At 50.5% G+C, this 18,734-nt stretch overlaps 1 protein-coding gene across 1 annotated transcript in view; it reads left to right on the top strand.

Annotated features, from left to right (window-relative positions):
- FGD3 (FYVE, RhoGEF and PH domain containing 3) overlaps window positions 1–18,524 on the top strand; it is a 51,955-nt gene extending 33,431 nt beyond the window's left edge. Inside the window, exons 9-17 of the mRNA XM_024580804.3 lie at window positions 3,055–3,201; window positions 3,352–3,444; window positions 4,814–4,893; window positions 6,176–6,206; window positions 7,189–7,296; window positions 8,301–8,363; window positions 12,727–12,849; window positions 13,125–13,265; window positions 17,998–18,524. Coding sequence (XP_024436572.2) covers window positions 3,055–3,201; window positions 3,352–3,444; window positions 4,814–4,893; window positions 6,176–6,206; window positions 7,189–7,296; window positions 8,301–8,363; window positions 12,727–12,849; window positions 13,125–13,265; window positions 17,998–18,087 — 876 coding nt within the window. The 3' untranslated portion in view covers window positions 18,088–18,524. The remainder of the gene's footprint in view (window positions 1–3,054; window positions 3,202–3,351; window positions 3,445–4,813; window positions 4,894–6,175; window positions 6,207–7,188; window positions 7,297–8,300; window positions 8,364–12,726; window positions 12,850–13,124; window positions 13,266–17,997) is intronic.
- Window positions 18,525–18,734: the final 210 nt, after the last annotated feature.

The following is an 18,734-nucleotide window of genomic DNA, read 5'->3' as shown; positions in this document are numbered from 1 at the left end:
CAGAGTGCACATGCAACCACATGTTCCACAGGACAGACAGGGGCTCTGCTGAGAACTAGACAGGCCTGCCTTGTACTAGCTCAATGATTGTTGGTATGTTATTTAGCACTCTGTGCCTCAGTTTCCCCATCTGTAAAACAGTTACTGACAGAACCTGTCTCATTGGGCTGTTGTGCGGAGTAAATCACTCTACCTAAAATGGAACAGGACTGGGCACAATATTAGCTGTCAATGTTCCCATCACTTTTCCATTTATTCATTTATTCAAGCTGTTTCAGTCAGTTCTGTTGGCTATAACAAAATACCACAGACAGAGCAGCTTAAACAACACACATGTATTCTAACAGTTCTGGAGGCTAAGAGTCCCAGATCAAGGTGCCAGCAGATTCAGTCCTGGCTTGCAGGCAGCTGCCTTCTCATTGTGTCCTCACATGGCAACACATGAGACAGAGCAACAAAGCTTTCTGGGTCTCTTCTTATCGGGCTCTAATCCATCATGAGGATCTGCTTTCCCAACTGTGGCCTTATCTAAACTTAATTACCTGCAAAGACTTTACCTCCAAATACAGCCCAAATGTGGAAGAGACATGTCTCCACCTTGTCTCCACACATGATCTAACACCTGTGTGTAATGGGGTTGTGGGTAAGGAGACCACCTTGAGCCCACCCCAATACCCTGTGACTCAGGTGGCTCTGTCCCCTGTTTGTCCTGCACACTGTCCAGCTCTCCAGGCCACTGCAGTTCCAACCCAGCTCTGGTGTCTGTTTCCCAATCTTGAGAGCTATTTACCTTCACACAAGCACTGTTTTTTTCTTTTCCAATTACAGTTTGCATTCAATATTATTCTGTAGGGCACTGTTGTTTTTTAGAGGAAAAAAGAAGTGAAATATTTTTTTTGAATTCCACATTTCTCAAAAGTGAGAATTGAGAAATGGGCAGCTTGTTTTGGTACAACTGTTGTTATGTGTGGTCTACTTCCAGCATCCTCGTTACCTATCTGTCCCCAGGTCTGTCCCCTGGACCAGATTGGCCTGAGGTCAGGTCCACTGTAGAGGACCCATGGCAACCCTAAATAGGCCACATTTTACTCTGGGTCTTTTTAAAATCTGATTTCCCTCCTTTTTCTCACCCAAGACTAAATCTAATGAAGGAGGAAAAGCTGCTTTGCAGAATTCCATGGTCATGAGCCCATACAGAGCCAGTGGACATGTGGGGGAGCTTCCATGTGCCAACATTAAGGAGGGGATGGACAGAATCTGGGGCATCCCATTTGGTCGGACTCCCATTCCATTTGTACCACACCTGCTGTGTGGTGGTTCTCTCCCCAAGTCCAGTAAGGCCTCTGCCCACTAAGAATGATAGGTGGCAGGCTCTAGTGGGAGGCCCCCATGAAAACCCAGGGGGTGGCTCTAGGGATTTATCAGTGTGTGCTCACTGGTGCCTCTTCATGCTTTCGTCCATTCCCACTTACCTTCAATCCCAGCCTCTACAACCTCCCCAAGCCTCCTGAAGCCACCAGTCTCCCTGGTCTTTGATCCATCCTTCTGCACCTCAGAGATTCTAAGGGGCACCTATCTTGTCATTCTTTGTTCAGAACCCTCCTGGACTGCAACTGCTTCCCAAGTGCAAACCAGCTCTCCTACATACCAGGTGAATGCCCAGCCCCCCCGTACACACTATGTGTGTGCCAAGCTTTCACAACATGCCAGATGCACACCAGCCCACTCATACATACCAGATGCACACCAGCCCGCCCAGTACTTATGAGGTGAATGCCTAGCCCCCCAGTACATACTAGGTGCACACCCAGGCCACCCAGTACATACCAGGTGCACTCCCAGCCTCTGAAGTAAATTCTAGATACACAGTCCCCTACCCAGTACACACCAGATGCACACCCAGCCCCCCAAGTAAATACCAGGTGCACTCCTACCATACCCAGGACACACCAAATGTATGCCAAGGACCCCAATACATACCAGGTGCACACCTAGCCCCCTCAGTACACACCAGGTGCTCTCCAAGCCCTCCAGTACATACAAACCCCTTCAGTCCTGCCCTCTGGTCCTCTTCACTTTCAATGCCAGCTGTCCTCCTGCCCCCCTACCACACCCACATGCACCATCTGTTTCTGTACCAAAAGCACAAAGGCTAGCCCAACCAGCCTGCCTCTGAAGTGTACAGGCTGAGACTGGTCAGGCCCAAGGGCAGTAGCTGCTGCAGCATGGTTGGTCAATGCTCTATATCACTGGGATGAGGTTACTGCAGGTGCAGCTCAGCTCTGCTGCATTCACCCCTTTGCTCCTGGCTCAGGCCCCAGGTGGTAGCAGTGACAAGTCAGGGCCCATGACCTCTTGGCTCAGAGCTGGGGCCATAGCTGCTGACTATCTCCCGTTGCACCCCAGGGGCACTTGTGGGTCATGTGACCTGCCAACCAGTCGTGAGGCCAGAGGGAGATAAGCTGCAGATTGGCAAAGGTCTGGTGTCATGATGGGCCTGGTGGAGCAGGAAACAAGGCAGGGCTACCAGAGGAGGAAGGATTGTTTGAGGTAAAAGATGCAGCTTCCCAACGTGTCTCCCTGAAGGCTTTCATTGAAGCCCCATAGAAGGAGCTGGCATGCAGTACAGAGTCTGAGAGGGCCGGTTCCAGTTCATCTGAAATGCCTCCAGCAAGTCACCTGACTTCTCTGTGCCCTAGTTTTTTTATCTATAAGTTGAGAATAATAATGGCACCCACCTAAGAGGGCCAGTGCTAGAACTAAATGAGCTAATACCTATATTTTGCGTGGAGCACTGCCTGGAATGTAGCAGCAGCATTAGCTGTTGTCATTTATTGTTCTGTGCATTGTGAACTTCTAGTCATCTTTCAGTGCTCAACTTGAGCATTAGTTACCAATTGTTTTCCCTCCTACCCCATCAGTAGTCTCATTGTCCTGTCTTGGTTCTGGACTATGCTTGCATGGTGGGGCTCTGCTCACCTCTGGTCCTCAGCAGACCTACAGGCCTCCGGTCTCTGTGGCCACACGGCTGCCTGAGCCCTGTGTCTCTTGCAGGAGAAAATGCATAAGCTCTTGGAAGTGTATGAGCAACTGGGTGGGGAGGAGGACATTGTGAACCCTGCCAATGAGCTAATCAAGGAGGGCCACATCCAGAAGCTATCGGCCAAGAATGGCACAGCCCAGGACCGCCATCTTTTCCTGGTGAGCCCCACCCCATCAGGCCACACTCACCCCTGCCTAATTCCACACTGGCCCAGCCCCAGAGCCACTACACACCCCCTCCCTGGGATGCCTTCTCTATGGGGTAGTCTGGCAGCCTGCTTGCCCCTTACCCTGTCTTCCCTGTCAAAGTTCAACAGCATGATCCTTTACTGTGTGCCCAAGCTGTGGCTCATGGGCCAGAAGTTCAGTGTCCGGGAGAAGATGGACATTTCAGACCTCCAGGTGAGTGAACCCCTCCTCCCCTCTCCACTTCCCTGGGAAGGCACACACCAGGGTGGGGACACAGGCTCTGGCCCCTACTGTACACCTGGCCACTGGCCCTCTTTTCTAAGCCTTTGCTCTATACTGTGACCCAGGAATGGCTGGACTGTCTCTGAGGGTGCCTTGGCCTGTCATCTCGGGCTGGGTGGGCAGGATCCCCTGTTCCTCTACTTTGCCCAACTGCCAGGGCACTGTGGGCCTCATGCTCACAGGGTGAAGGATGGCACTAGGACCTTGGCTGACCCCTGTGCCCTGTGAGGTCAGCACTGAGGATCCCATTTACAGACCTAAAGGTGAAGCTTGGGGTGAATGCCTGATCCCCACCCATACTCTCTCCACTCCTGTGCCACTTCCGCACCCAAATAAGTTTCTACAGGTGCCTGAGCCTGAGATCCAGACAACATGCTGTCCTTGATGTCCCAGTTCCCTGAGCCTGTCAGTGTATCCTGGCATGGGGGCTCTAGGAGCTGGAATCAGTCCCTTCTCCTCTGGGGAAAGGCTGTGAATTAAGAGGTGCTCAAAAATATAATGGGTATATCAAAGTATTTAAATAGCTCTAAAAAGTGAAGTTTTGCCTTAGTGATACAAAAAGAAAAAAATCCCTTCTTACCTTGAAATTCTCTGAATCCATATTTAAGAAATACCATTAAAAGTAATGATTAACTAGAGAAAAACTAGGTTCTGTCCCAGAGTTAGAAGAACACTTTTCTACTGTTTCTCTGTTAAAAAAAAAAAAAAAAAAAAGGCAGTATGTATAATTAACTGGGTGTGTTAAAGCAGAGTTTCTCAGCCTTGGGCTCTTTGGGAAAGTTCTCCTGTGAGGCCCAATGAAGATCCTGAGCATATAATGAAGATCCAGGCCCATATACCTCACATGCAGGTGCTGGTTCTGACAGCCACCTGCCTAAGGGCCACATCTAGCCATGGAGCTCAGGTATTCATTTCTGCAGAGCAGTGGAGATCATCCTGGCCCTTCTCCTAAGTGTCCCATCCCTCTGTCAGGTGTCATGCCTGTGGGTTCCTTGGTGGAGAAATGCTCAGCTGGTTTAGGGGCTGGCTGCTGACTTCCCAGGAATCCCAGAGGACAGGCAGGTTTGGCAGATGAGATGTCCTAGGTGCTCCTTCACAGGATGGCCCACCCTCCCCCACAGAATTGCTCATGGAACAGCTGTCCCCCAACCATGACCCTGAGCCAGGCAACCAGCATATGCACTGAAACACCTCTGCCGGCTCCTCAGAAAAGACCTCCACGTCTGAGAGCATGAGGCCACAGCTCAGGGCCTGCTAAGTGACTGGCTGTTTTGTTTTGTCCTTCATCATGTGCCTTTAGGTGCAGGATATCAGCAAGCCACACTCAGCCCATACATTCATCATAACAGGAAGGAAAAGGTCCCTGGAGCTACAAACCCGGTAGGCTCTGCTGTGTTGGTGTCTGTTGCAGTGTGAATTGAATATCTTTGACCTCGAATTTTAGAAGATGTCTTCTTTTTCTAAACCAGATAACCTTGCTATGCGTTTTTATTTATTAATTGTATTCATTTATTTGTGGTTTAAAATGTAACAGAATAGGGAAGTCAATGAAAATTAAGTCTCTGCCTACCTGTTTCTCCCCACAGTGGACATTCTTAACCATCCCTTAAATATCCCTCCAAAATTTCTGTGCTCATACTTATGTACCTATCTGTAAAATCACATATGACTATTTACTGTATAGTCTGTTCTGCATCTAGCTTTTTTCACTTACTTTATCAGAAATCATCTAAATCTGAGCACCATTTTCTAAAGTCATATAATTCTTCGTTATGATCATTGATCAGTTCCCCCTGACATGCACCTAGGCTCCTCTGGGGTCTTGCTGTCGCATTTTCACACCAGGTTTTGTGCATATGTGCATTCTATCTGTCGGATGGACTCCTGAAATAGAATTGCTGGCTATTGGGTAGTATGTCTGCTTTAAGTTTTCGTAGCTGTTGTCAAAATACCCTGTAAGGCAGTGCCAGGGTTGTGCTCTGACTAGTGGCAACATGTGGGAGATCCTTCCTTTAAACCCACCAAGGACCTTTGTAATAATCCCTTGTGGCCCAGGGAGGCATTGATTTACACCCATGAAAGAGGGCTCTGCATACCACACCTTCCTGCACCTAGATATACCTGTCCCCGTCTGGCCACACCTGACCCCATTTGACCCCATGTGACTATATCTAACTGCATCTGGTCACACCTGACCCCACCTGCCCATATCTGACCTCATCTGGCTATATCTGACCCCATATGGCTAAACCTGACTCCATCTGAACACACCTGGATGGACAAAGCATTTGGCTATGCCTGGACACACCTGACCCTATCTGGACACACATGAGTCACTGGGATAAACCTGAATGTACTTGATCTTACCTGGCCCCAATGGCTACATCTGTCTACACCTGACTCCACCTGGTCACACCTGGCCACAACTGACCCCACCTGGACACACACGACTCCACCTGGACACACCTGACCCCACCTGGCTGCCTCTGATTCCATCTGGCCACAGTGTTCTGGAGCCCTTCAGGGCCAATCTTCTAAGCCTTGAACTGCACTTCGACACAGTGAGCAGTTCAGGCATGTGCCACAGGGCTAAGAGGAGTCTGGTGACTTATAGTCAGTATCCAAGATGGAATTAATAGAATACTGTTTCTGTTTTTCATAGGACGGAAGAGGAGAAGAAAGAATGGATTCAGGTGAAGCTTCCAAAGTTTTGAAGTAACAAAACCACCAAATTCTCAAGTAGTATAGCCATTTCCTGTTGGAACAAGGAATTGAATAGCTCCATGATCTCCAGACATTGACCTACCCATCTGTCCACCTTGAAATGATGGAGTAACCAAGTTTATAAGCACCTTTAGACACTACAAGCCTTTCAAGCCATTTGCTTGTTTGACCCCCCAGTAAATAAATAAATATAAAGGGCCTAGAGGTGGGCAGGCAAGGAGGTGCCCTCACCCTGGGGGGAGGGAGAATCTCTGCTGTCTTATAGTTCCAGAGGGAGCCCATGTTGTCCTCTCTCCCTAGCCAGCAGGTCGAGCAGGACAAACAGTGTGACTTACAGGATAGAGCCTGTGCTTCCAGGGACAGGCTGGGGAGGGAGGAAGGGAGTGTCCTGGGACAGCCAGAGCAAACTTGCTTAGGACTGGCCACAGTGGGGATACAGGGTACAGACAAGCCTGTGAGGGCAAAGGTCAGCAGGCTGTGTTAGAGCAACAGGGAGCCCAGATTCGCCATGGTCAGGCCAAACACTGTGAGACACTGTGGCTTCCAAAATGCATAGAATAGAACAGATATCTGGTGAAAAGAAAAAAGAAAGTCAGTGATGCTGATGAACCTGGAAATGCTGTTGTAGGAAATAGAAACATCGCCTCAAATCCACATAGAACATTCCCAGAAAGCATCAACCCATGGCCTGGAGCATGAAGAGAGGGAACCCAGCCACTTGTGGTGTGGCACTAGTACCTGTGAGATGGGGTGTGGGGATCTGCTTGGCCATTGGTCATGTCCCCAGGCCTTATATAGTTCCTCATCTTAGAGGGGGCTTTTGCCAATGTGCAAGGTCAAGGAGAACCATGGTGACCATGGGACCCCATCCTTAGGGACAGAGGCACCGTGTTGATTCTCCCTTAAGCACACACATGCTGAGGGCTTTTGTTCTCTGTGGTCTGATTTCAGGTCATTGAGGCCACCATTGAGAAGCACAAACATAACAGCCAGACCTTCAAGGCCTTCAGCTGCTCCTTCAGCCAGGATGAGGACCCCTCCCTCCCTCCAGACCTACCTGTGAGCACCAAATCCCTGGGAGTTATGGGAAAGATCACCTGCCTACTTAATGAGTCTCACCTGGATGGGCTTGTGGCTGCAGGGAGCCAGTGCCCACCTCACTCGCCCAGGCCTGTTATACAAGGGCTGGTGTCAGGGAGGGAAGCTGGCCCCTCATGATGAATTATCCTAGTGCCCAGGACCAGGAGGCTGGCAGACAGGTGATATACACTCATTGTCCACTCTTTACTGAGTACCCACATGGGGACCAGTGTGCTTCAAGGCCAGCTGTTACGCAGGCTCAGGAAGGAAGGACTGGCCTGGGTGAAACTGCCAAATGAGGAGTTTCTTTGTCTCACATGAACCTGGGCACTGTAATGTTATCAGTAGGGCAGTTCACTGGTCCCCATGCAGAGCCACCTGGGTGGGGGGGGGTCAGGGTTTCAGACACCCCTTATTCCTTGGGGGCCACCTGGGGCCTCGGGCACTTCCTCTGTCTGGGCTTCAGAGTGAGGCTACCTCATTCCATGCTCCCCATCAGAGGTGTCCCTGAACTGGCAGATGCCCAATCCAGCCTGGCCTGGCAGCCAGAGACCCCGATGTCAGGCCTAGCTGGACTTGTTAATGGCTAAACTGGGTCTTCAGCCTTCAGGCCACCTCCTTATCTAATTAATGTTTGCATCAAATCTATTTGCTTTTTTATGCTTTCTGGAGTATTTTGAAAGAACACTGTATCACTCCTGGACAGGGAATATACTGTCCCCTGACTTGAACAGAGGTGACATGGAAACAAACCCCACTCCCCCAGTGTCAGCCATTAAAGTTAGCACAGAGGCCAAGCCTGGCAGTAGAGGGCAGGTACAGAGGTCCTCACAGGATACCTGAGGGCAGAGCCAGAACTGGGGCTGCCTCCCTTTGGGGCTGTGATAATCAGATTGAGGGCTGGGGTCATCCCAATACTGCGCTGGACTTTAGCATGTAGCCATGGAACCTCCACTCATGCCAGCTGTCTCTGTCCCTTTCAGATGGTGAGTGCCAACTCTGAGGAACCTGCAATGGCAGCGGACAGTAGAGGGAGTGCTGCAGGGGTGAGTGATGTACCAGTAGAGGCAAAAGGAGGAGGGTTGGGTCAGACTACCATAGCCTGGAGGGTGAGGTCAGACCAGGTTGACCTGTGTGACACAGGTCCCCGCAGTGATGACCCTGAGGCCTGTTGGTAGAGGGCTAGAGGGAAGCCAGAGGGACCTGAATGTCCATGTCCTCAGGTGGGTAGAGGTCCCAGCTGAGTTCTGGAGACCTAAACTCTTCACCTCGTGTGAAATATGATGAATATATGTGAATCAAGGCAGTGCCCAGCCTTAAAAGGCCCTGTGGACTAGGGATTCAGGCAGGCAGTGAGGGGTCCTGTCAGAAGAGCCTGCAGGGGTACTATCAGGGAAGGCTTCTTGGAAGCAGCATCTGACCAGTCAGTTGGGCTCTGGAGGGTAGAGGGGGGTTCTCAATGCTGGCCCAGGAGGATGCATCCAGGGAGGCGTCTGTGCCTAACTAAGATCCCTATCCCGAGCATACTCACCTTCCTGTAGCCTGAGCAGTGTAATGTGGGCAGGAAAAGCATGGCCAGGCTCCTTTCTGGAACAGCTAGGAACATAATGGAAAGCAGCTCACACACCCAAGCATCAAGCATGTAACTGCCCTGAGCAAACCATAGGTGGGACCTCCACACCTCACATGTAGGTGTGTGAGGCAATCTAATCTGCTCCTTTGCTTTCGCCAAGGCAGGCATCTCTGACAACCTCTGTGAAAACCCCCTGCCTCCCACACTACAGTAGCTCAGCTGGGGAGCTGAGCAGACCCCATGCTGGGCCCTCCACCATCTAGCCATTGTGTGACCCCGTTCTTTGTTGTGCACTTCCCAGGGTGAGTCCACAGGCTGCTTGAGACAGGCTTGAGTCCTGAATGCAGAGCGAAGCCCATGGGCCCATGGTCAGGGAAGCCAGGCTGAAGAGAACCTGATCCCAATGCAGAGAGAGAGAGGAGCAGGAGGTGGGTGGTAGGCAGAGCAAGTGAAGCCTCCTCAGATATTCAAAGAGACCTGCAGGCCATGTTTTAAATGGTTTCCCCCCCAATATTTTATAGAGAGAGGGGAAGGAAGGAAAAAAGAGAGGGAGAGAAACATCAATCACTTGCCTCTTGCATGCCCCCATCCCCAACCAGGGACCTGGCCTGCAACCCAGGCATGCACCCCCACCTGGAATCGAACCAGCAACCTTTTCGTTTACAGGCAGTCACTCAGTCACTGAGCCACACAAGCCAGGGCATGTTTTAAATGTTTTAACCTGTGGAGTAGGGCCTCAGCAAGTGTCACTGCCCCCCGCCCCACTATTGCCCCCTTGACCACACCTTTCCCTGGGCAGGGACATGAGAGAGAAGCTGTTCAGGTACCTACTGGTCACACTGGTGCCTCTTTAATTGGTCACTCAACTCCTTTGATGGGTGAGAAGTTTGGGGGTCTGCCCAGGCCAGGCTTTTATCAGCAGAGCTGTTGGGTGGTAATGGCTATGCTTTTCCAGGTGGATGCACAGGCCTCCCTGCCTTCTCCTGCCTTGGGGCTCAGCCTTCCAAGGGACCTGAAGCGTCCCTGACTTGCTGGATGCTCGAGATCACAATTCAAGTTCAGGTCTCCTTGTCCCTGACCCTTTACCCATCCCAAGTCTGGCTGGGCCCCAATACAAACAAACAGCAACAGACAACTTGCTTGGACCCTGGTTCATGTGGCCTGGCCAAGTTTTTTTATTGGTGTCTCCTGTGAGCAGAGGTTTTGGTAGACATGGGACAACTACGTATGTCGATCTCTGGGCTTGCTGGACAAGGCTCAGACGTGCTCAGTGCATGTTTGTGGAAGGCACCCAGAAGTGGGTTTTAATTCTGACACCAAAATGAGTGATCTTTTCTACAATGTCAGACATAAGCTTTGTCTTAGCATATTTGGAGAGGAAAAGTGAGCCCATTCATAGGGTGCTGATCTGATTTCCCGGTGTTCTCAGACACACAGTCCCCATAAGCCCTTTTCTCCTAAGAGAGGCTAAACCCTACCCAGGACGATCTGCAAGGGGGTCTTACATAACCCAGATCCTTTCCACTCTGTTAATTGTGTCACTCTTTGCAAAAGCATAGAAACATCACAATGAAACACCCCTCTACCCTTTCCTCGTGGGCGCAGACCCACCATGGTGACACAGGGACCTCTCCCTGGAGCTGAGTGAGCCCCTACAAGAAGCTCCTTGAATAACCTGGATGTGCACAAAGCTGGCATTGCCCTTTACCCCTCACCTACCCTCCAGGGCACCTGGATGAAGCTGCCTGCAGGGGCAGAGGGCTGGGCCTAAGACCAGAGCCTGTGTCCATATCTGGGACCAGAGGATAGCTGTGTGACTCCATCCTCGATGCTGGCTGTCAAGGCTGCTCTTTGGGATCTGATTCTTACTAATGTGACTCCTACCTCCCTGCTGTGTAACCAAATTTGCTGAAGAGAAAATGCTGAGTGAAATAGATCCATACTGTAATATTCAGGGAGCTCCATGTGGGCTCACTAGGCTGTGACCACAGAAGCTAGTGCTGCACCTCCCTGAGAAGACTTGGCCCATGCCTTTCTCTATCTTGACATCCAAAGAGAAAATATAAGCAGCTCCCTTTGGCCAAACTGTCAGATATCCTTGCTCACAAAGAAAGTAGGGTTGACCTGGAAGATGTGTGCCTGAGACACTGTTGGGCTCCCTGCCATTCAGCCACTTAGTCACCAGCCATCTGATAATCCTGCCAGACCTCAGTGTCACAACTGTCTTCAGGAATTGCCTCAAAGGTCTGTGATGGTGGGCCATAGTGCTCAGCACCAAGGAAGCTGGCACCCAGGTGGGACCCTGTCTGAGTGCCTGACTCAAGTCAGCTGCTGTGTTGGTTGGTGGAAAACTGTGTTGCCTGGCAAAGAATACTGGGTGGAACACTCCTCCAAACCCTACCCTCAAGCCACCCTGCTCTGGGAACTGCTTTCTGTCCTTCTGTCCCCCCTGGCCATCAGGGGCCACAACCCTGGCTCCATACCTTGGCCCCACAACTGCTTCTCCTCCATCCCGTGTGGGTTGGCCCTACACTTCATCCCTTGGGGACACCCTGTTGGCCCCCATGGCCTCCCTGTGTTCTCAGCAGACATGCAGTGCTGCCCAAAGGGGCCCAAGAGCTATGGTTCTGCCTTTGGGCTAAGGGTCATGCCTTGGCTCACAGGCAAGATAGTAGGTCTAGCCACCCTACTGCCAATCACTCCCTTCTCCTGGCCTTCATGTTCTCACCTGGAAAACAGGGACAGTAGATTTGTCTTGGATACCAGTGGAGGGCAGGGGCTGCCTAGCCACAGCAGACCCCTGGATGGCTTTTTTCCTCCTCTTCTTTCCTTCCCTGGGCCTCATGCCCCTTCCCTCTCCTCTCTCTTCACATCTGGATCCCAGCAATCCTGAGAGATGGTCTCTAGGGAAAGAGGCTTGAGTGGGGTGAGTGGCTTCAGTGTGGCTGGTGGCCAAGGCTAGAGGTGGCCCCAGGGAGAACACATGGCTTATGGTGTCTGTGATGCCCATTCTCCCCTTGGCAGGTCCTCTGTGGGGTAAATTGAGAGGAGCCTCAGGGCTGTCTTACACCCAGTGTCCATGGGGGCAGTGAGTCATGACACAGAGGAGAAGCTGGGGCCTTGGGCAGAGCAAGCATCTCCTTCACCCTCAGAGTAGCCAGCCTGCATCTGGGCTCCTCTTTCCAGACTGGTGCAGGCCTCACAGTGGTGGGGTCCATTGGGTAGGGGTGAGGGGATAGGGAGCTCGTGAATGGATTCCACACACCTGGGAAGTACAGATCCGAATTTGCACCAAGATATCAGCTCGAGCTTCTGTAACAAAATACCACAGACCAGGTGACCTAGACAACAGACATTTACTCTCTCAGATCTGGAGGCTGGAAATTTGCTCTGTGGCCCCAGGGAAACATTCTCACACATGTGCCCAGTGAGGAGTGTGTCTCAAGCTCAGGGACCCATGAAGAGCAGAGCATGGGAGTGAGGGCCACATGTCCAGATGCTCTGGGTGCCTGACTCTGGGACCCTGGGCAGATCAGCCACTATCTCTCTCAGCATGTGCTCCAGTGGATATCGTTTCAGATACAGTAGGTTAAGTCACTGGCCTCTGTGTAGGGCCAGTTGTCCCAAGCATATATTTCTGGATTTGCTTAGCGTCTCACTCTGTGTAACAGCAGGATAGCCTCTGGGGAAAAGGCTAGGCAGACAGTGGCCCACAGAACTCCTGCTTCACTCCCTGGTCCACATCTGGCTTTTTGGCCCTGTGTGTGTACTGCTCATGTATCACACAGCTGCCCACCATGTGCTGAGAAGTTGACTGCCACCATTTGACCCCACAGCTTGAGCCCAGGAAAGGGTCCTCTAAGACCAGGCGTGACAAGGAGAAACAGGGCTGCAGGAGCTGTGGCGAGACCTTCAACTCTATCACCAAGAGGAAGCACCACTGCAAGACATGTGGGGTGGTGAGTCTGGGCAGGAGGAGGCCGGCCCTGGGCCATCTCATTCATGGTGTCCCCTTCCAGTCTTCTTTCTGTGCATACAGACACCTGGACCCTGAGCCCTCCAGCCTAAGGGTCTCTACCCTCCAGCAAGGCTCCTGGCCCCCATTACCTGCAAAGAAGTCTTTCCCCTTTGCCTGCTGTGTTCCATATCTCCTGGCCTCATGGCCCTTCTAGCCTCTTCCAAGACAGTCATTTGTTCCAAGAAGGTAAGGTCACAGGTACTCTCTGTCTGGCAGGTCATTTGTGGGAAGTGCTCCGAGTTCAAGGCAGAGAATAGCAGGCAGAGCCGAGTTTGCCGACAGTGTTTTCTGACACAGCCAGTGGCGCCTGCAAGCCCCAGCCCTGAGGGGCCCACTGAACCCAAGGAGAGCATGGTGGTAGGTATCCTGGAGCCTCCCAGACCTGAGCTCCCCACCCCAGCAGACTTGGCAGACTGTACTGGCTTCCCTAGAACCAGGATTGATTGGGTCCATGGGGCCCACACGTTGTTGGAGCATCCAGCAAGGGAATTATTAATATCATGCCTATGTGTGTTGGGATTCTCAGGTTCTGGTCACAGCCAAGGGCTTGGGAGCTACTTGCACCCAGGAGCTAGATGGTTATTAGTCAGCTCAAGCTGTGTGACAAGTACTACAAGCAGAAATTTGCCTCACAGTCCTAGAGGCTGGAAGTCTAAGGTCAAGGTGTAGACATGGTTGGTTTTTCCTGAGGCCTCTCCATCATTTGCAGACAGCCATCTTCTTCCTGTGTCCTCACACAGTTGTACCTCTTTGTGTGTATCTGTGCCCTAATCTTCTATCCTTATAAGGATACCAGTCATAAGGACTGGTGACCTCATTTTGACTTAATTACCTCCTTAAAGGCCCCATTTCCAAATATAGTCATACAAAGGGTTAGAGCTGCAACACATGGATTTGGGGGCACACAATTCAGCCCATAGCAGATGGGAACAAGTGTCATCTTCACTCATGGTCCCTATGATTGGAGGCCTGGAGGGGAGATGCTACCAGTACCTCACAGGAGCCATTGAGGGCCAGGAGCAAGGAGGGAACCAACTTCCTCCTCACCTCCTGCCCTCCTGAGGATGGCCACTGCCTCTGTGGTCCTCCTTCAAAGGCACAGTCCCTATTTTATGGAGTAGCAGGAAAGATGGAAAAGAGAAAATGTAGCTTTCCAAAAAATGCATTTTTCCATTCTCTGCACATAACACAGTCCATGGTTCTAAAGCCAGATTCATGTTGGGATCTCCTGGGAAGTGGTTTATAAGTTTGGCTTCCCTCCCCAGATGTTGCAAGGGTGATGCGGGTCCCGGCCGGCGGGATCCGCGTGTTGTGGCAGCAATAGACAAATTCACACAGACTACAGAAATCCTGTGGAGTAAAAGGGATGGCATGGCCACTCTCTAAGTAAGGGAGGGCAAGAGGGCTAGAGAGAGCCCAAGAGAGCCTGACCCCTGCCTGGACAGGCTTTTATTGCTTTTCTGGGCACATTACATCGAGGATGGTCCTCATTTACTAGGCACAGGTTCACTGTAGGTGATTACCTTTTACAGACAACAAAGGACAGAATGCTACTAATTACTTCAAAGAGAAGGATGTTACAGATCAAGGAGGAAAGTGGTTGAACTGGTTGTACTCCATACTTGGGAGGTTTAGCACAGACTTTAGGAAGTTAAAGATACTCAGTCAACATTTGCTGCCTCAATCCAGGGTGAGGGAGTTTTAGCAAAAGCAAGTCTCATAGCAGCCTAGGTATAATGCAGGCCTGACTCCCCACTGGAGAACCTGTCCGTAGGCATGGGTCCTGTGTGCCGGACCTTGCGCCCACTGGCTTTTCGGAGTGGGAGCTGGGCTACATTTCCCACTCATGGAACAGTTCCCTATACCAGGGGAAGGTCCAAGTGGGCCACACAGCCCCACCTGAGTGTCTATCACATAAGTCAAATGCATAAGTATATCAGAACCTCTAATAATATATTAGAATGATATTAAAAGGGGACCCTCTCTCATGGCCCTGTACTTTAAACACTGAGTGTCTGGAAGACCCAGGTCTGAGCAGGGACCAGCTCTGCCGGTTGTGTCTGAGGCGCTTCCAAATGACACAGGAGTTGTGTTCATGATTGCTATAAACATGTCAGAGAGGGGGAGGAGTGTGTGTGGTGTATGGTGTGTGTGTATATGTGTTGGTGTATATGTGAGTATAAGTGTGTATGTGTGCGCACAAATATGTGTGGATGTGCATGTATATGTGTGAGTATGAATGCACATGTGTAAGTGTGTGTATGAGTGTGTGTGAGTGTGTATGTGCATTTGTGAGTGGGTATATGCATATGTGTATATGTGTGTTCATGTATCTAAGTGTGAGTGTGTGTGCATGCATGTGAATGTATGTGAGTGTATGTATAAGTGTGTATATGAATGTATATGTGTATGTGAGTGTGTATGTATGTGTGGATGTGTATATGAGTGAGTGGGGGTGTGTGTTAGTGTGTGTGCATGTCTTTGTATCTGGGTGTATGTATTTGAGTGTGAGTGTGTTTGTTGTCAACTGATGGTCACTGGTGTCAATTTAATGCCAACAGGAACCCCCAATTCGGGGTGCAGTAAAGAAGAAAACTTTTTTCAGTGCTAAACTGCTCCATTGTGCAACAGCAGGGCTATAAAAAGAAGTGCAGCTGTGAAACCAGTACGGTTGTAGAACAGCTCACTTGTGATACAGCACAGTGGTGAATGCCGCATAGCTGTACAGCAGGCCCCTGGCTAGATAGCTCTGCTCTGTTCTACACCAGTCTACTGTGGCCTGTGCTAGTCTATTCCACTCTGATCCTGTGAGACACCTGGAGTATTTCAGCTCAACCAGGTGTTAGTCCCGGGTAGAAAGGAAAAATGCATTCATAGACTCCCCAACCCACAGGGCAGCTGGCTTATATAGAGGGAGAAGTCCCTGCCCCTGGTCCCTGATTGGTCTGTCCCTATGTAAATGAGGACTCCAACTCTTTGCAGTTTGATTGGTCTAAAAGGCACTGTCCTGATTGGTCAGGATAGAGCTGCTCTGGTTGGTCAGTGCTGCACAGCTCTGATTGGGTGGGGGAAAGCCTCAGTCCTATTGGTTGGAATAGGATTCTAGGAACTCCTTTTTTGTTGTTGTTGTTGTTGTTGATTTTTTTATTTAAATATATTTATTGATTATGCTATTACAGTTGTCCCATTCCCCCCCACTCCACTCCATCCTGCCCACCCCCCTCCCTCCCACATTCCCCCCCCCCCCCCGCCATAGTTCATGTCCATGGGTCATACTTATAAGTTCTTTGGCTTCTACATTTCCTACACTATTTTTACCCTCCCCCTGTCTATTTTCCACCTATCATCTATGCTACTTATTCTCTGTACCTTTACCCCCCTCTCCCCCTCCCACTCCCTTATTGACAACCCTCATGTTCTAGTTGTTTGCCTAGTTTGCTCTCGTTTTTGTTTTATGTGTGGCCGTTAATAACTGTGAGTTTGCTGTCATTTTTACTGTTCCTATTTTTGATCTTCTTTTTCTTAGGTAACTCCCTTTAACATTTCATATAATAAGGGCTTGGTGATGATGAGCTTCTTTAACTTGACCTTATCTGAGAAGCACTTTATCTTCCCTTCCATTCTAAATGATAGCTTTGCTGGATACAGTAATCTTGTGTGTCGGTCCTTGCGTTTAATCTTGGGTAATGTAATTATGATGTGCCTTGTGGCCCAAATGACAGAACACTTCAAAGCTCCAGAAAAAATACAACTAAGCGACGAAGAGATAGCCAACCTATCGGATGCACAGTTCAAAGCACTGGTTATCAATATGCTCACAGACTTGGTTGAATCTGTTCGAAAAACAGATGAAAAAATGAAGCCTATGCTAAGAGAAACAAAGGAAAATGTACAGGGAACCAATAGTGATGAGAAGGAAACTGGGACTCAAATCAATGGTATGGACCAGAAAGAAGAAACAAACATCCAACCAGAAAAGAATGAAGAAACAAGAACTTGGAAAAATGAGGAGAGGCTTAGGAACCTCCAGGACACCTTGAAACGTTCCAACATCCGAATTACAGGGGTGCCAGAAGGAGAAGAGGAAGAACAAAAAATTGAAAACTTATTTGAACAAATAATGGAGAACTTCCCTGATCTGGCAAAGGAAATAGACTTCTGGGAAGTCCAGGAAGCTCATAGAGTCCCAAAGAAGCTGGACCCAAGGAGGAACACAACTAGGAACTCCTTTGTAAGGGCTCGCTGAGAAGGCAGGGACGCAGTCTGGCAGTTCATGCAGGTTTTTGTGACAGAGACCCTTGCATAGAAATGGCTGCTAATCCCTTTTTAAAATTTTTTAAATTTGAGCCCAGTTAGCCACCAGGATCTTCTTAGTAGGTATCTTCTTTCTCAGAGTCCACAGTGTGTGTGTGTATGTGAATGTGTGTGTGCGTATGCATGTGTGTGAACAGCTGACTCAGAGAGCTTTCCAGTGAGTTGTACTCTGACTCTAGTTGTTTTATTTTGTCTTGTTTTGTCTTATACCTGTCCTGATCCCAGTGGTGACTTCATTTCCTAGGGGCTACAGCCTAATCCAAGTGTCCTTGCGGTGACCCTAGGAAGGGGCAGCTGACTCATGTCCTAGTCCAGTTTATCTTTCCTTCCCACTTCAGTCTCTGGAGGCGGCCCTGGCACCCTCCAGGAGAGTAATGTCAACAAGAAGTCTGCATTTGACCTAGTCTCTGTGTCCCCAGAAGCTGGCCTCTGCGGGACCCCAGCCCAGCCTGCTCTGTGGCCCTCTGTGGGTATCAAATGGTGGCATGGCCTAGAATAAGGTTTGGACCACCATTCTCATATTGGACATCCTAGAACCAGTGCTGTGCTGAGAGTCTGACTGCTTCTGCAATCCAGAGCCTCAGGCCCACATGCCCAGAGGGGCCCAGACCATGCTGCCTGGGACCAAGCTCTTGCGGATAGCTCACATAACTTTGGGGCCTCAGTTTCCTGGCTGCCCAAAATCACTCTCTTGCTGCTCACTTGTGGGTGGCATTATTTGGTCACACCAGGACTTCAGAGGCCAGGATGCTGACTCTCCTCTCCTTTGTTGCAGGACAGTGGGCCACCATACACCATCCCCCTCTCTGGCTGCACAGTGAATGTACCGAACCTGGCACAGAGGCCAGACGCCGGGCACATTTGACAGCTGCAGCAGACCCAGCAGTCCTTGTGCTCAAGTATCGCATCTGCCAAGCTGCAGCAGTGGTGGTTGGAGACCCTGAGCACAATCACCATGGGGTCCTGCCCCAGGCTAGCCCAGGAGTCCTGAAGCCCCAGGCCCAAGCAGTCCCATAAGCTGAGTTTTGGCCAGATCTCTAGCTCTGCAGCCATCACAGCAGGGCCTGTGCTCACCTGGGAGGTGGACATAGAGGCCATGTGCAGAGGTGAAGTGTGCTCCAACTGCCACAGGACACTTGGCCCTGGAGGGTCCCTCTGCTTTAAGAGAAGGAAACTGAGGCACAGAGAGGGGTGGTCACCTGTCCTGGGACACCCAACACATCTCAGAGAAGAGCCCAGCCTCCACTCTCGGGCCCAGCAGTGTGGCTAAGAGAGGGATGGTAACTGTCAAGTGAACCCTGTCTGGTGTGGTGGGTGGGTGGGGAGGGGGGTGGGTTTGGAAGGCAGAAAGAATATCATCGATGGTGCCCAGGGATACCTGGTGGACATCTGCAGTCATGCCATCTCTCCAGGGCACTGTCTGCCTGTCTACCCCATCAATACCATGTGAACTGAGCTGTGACCAGTGCCTAGACTCTACCTCCTCTTCTGCCCACTCCTGGCTACCAAGCA

The sequence above is a fragment of the Desmodus rotundus genome, chromosome 3 (genome assembly GCF_022682495.2).
Source record: "Desmodus rotundus isolate HL8 chromosome 3, HLdesRot8A.1, whole genome shotgun sequence".
NCBI lineage: Eukaryota > Metazoa > Chordata > Mammalia > Chiroptera > Phyllostomidae > Desmodus > Desmodus rotundus.
Note: the sequence above shows the minus strand (reverse complement) of the source record. Positions and strands in the feature narration are given on the sequence as shown.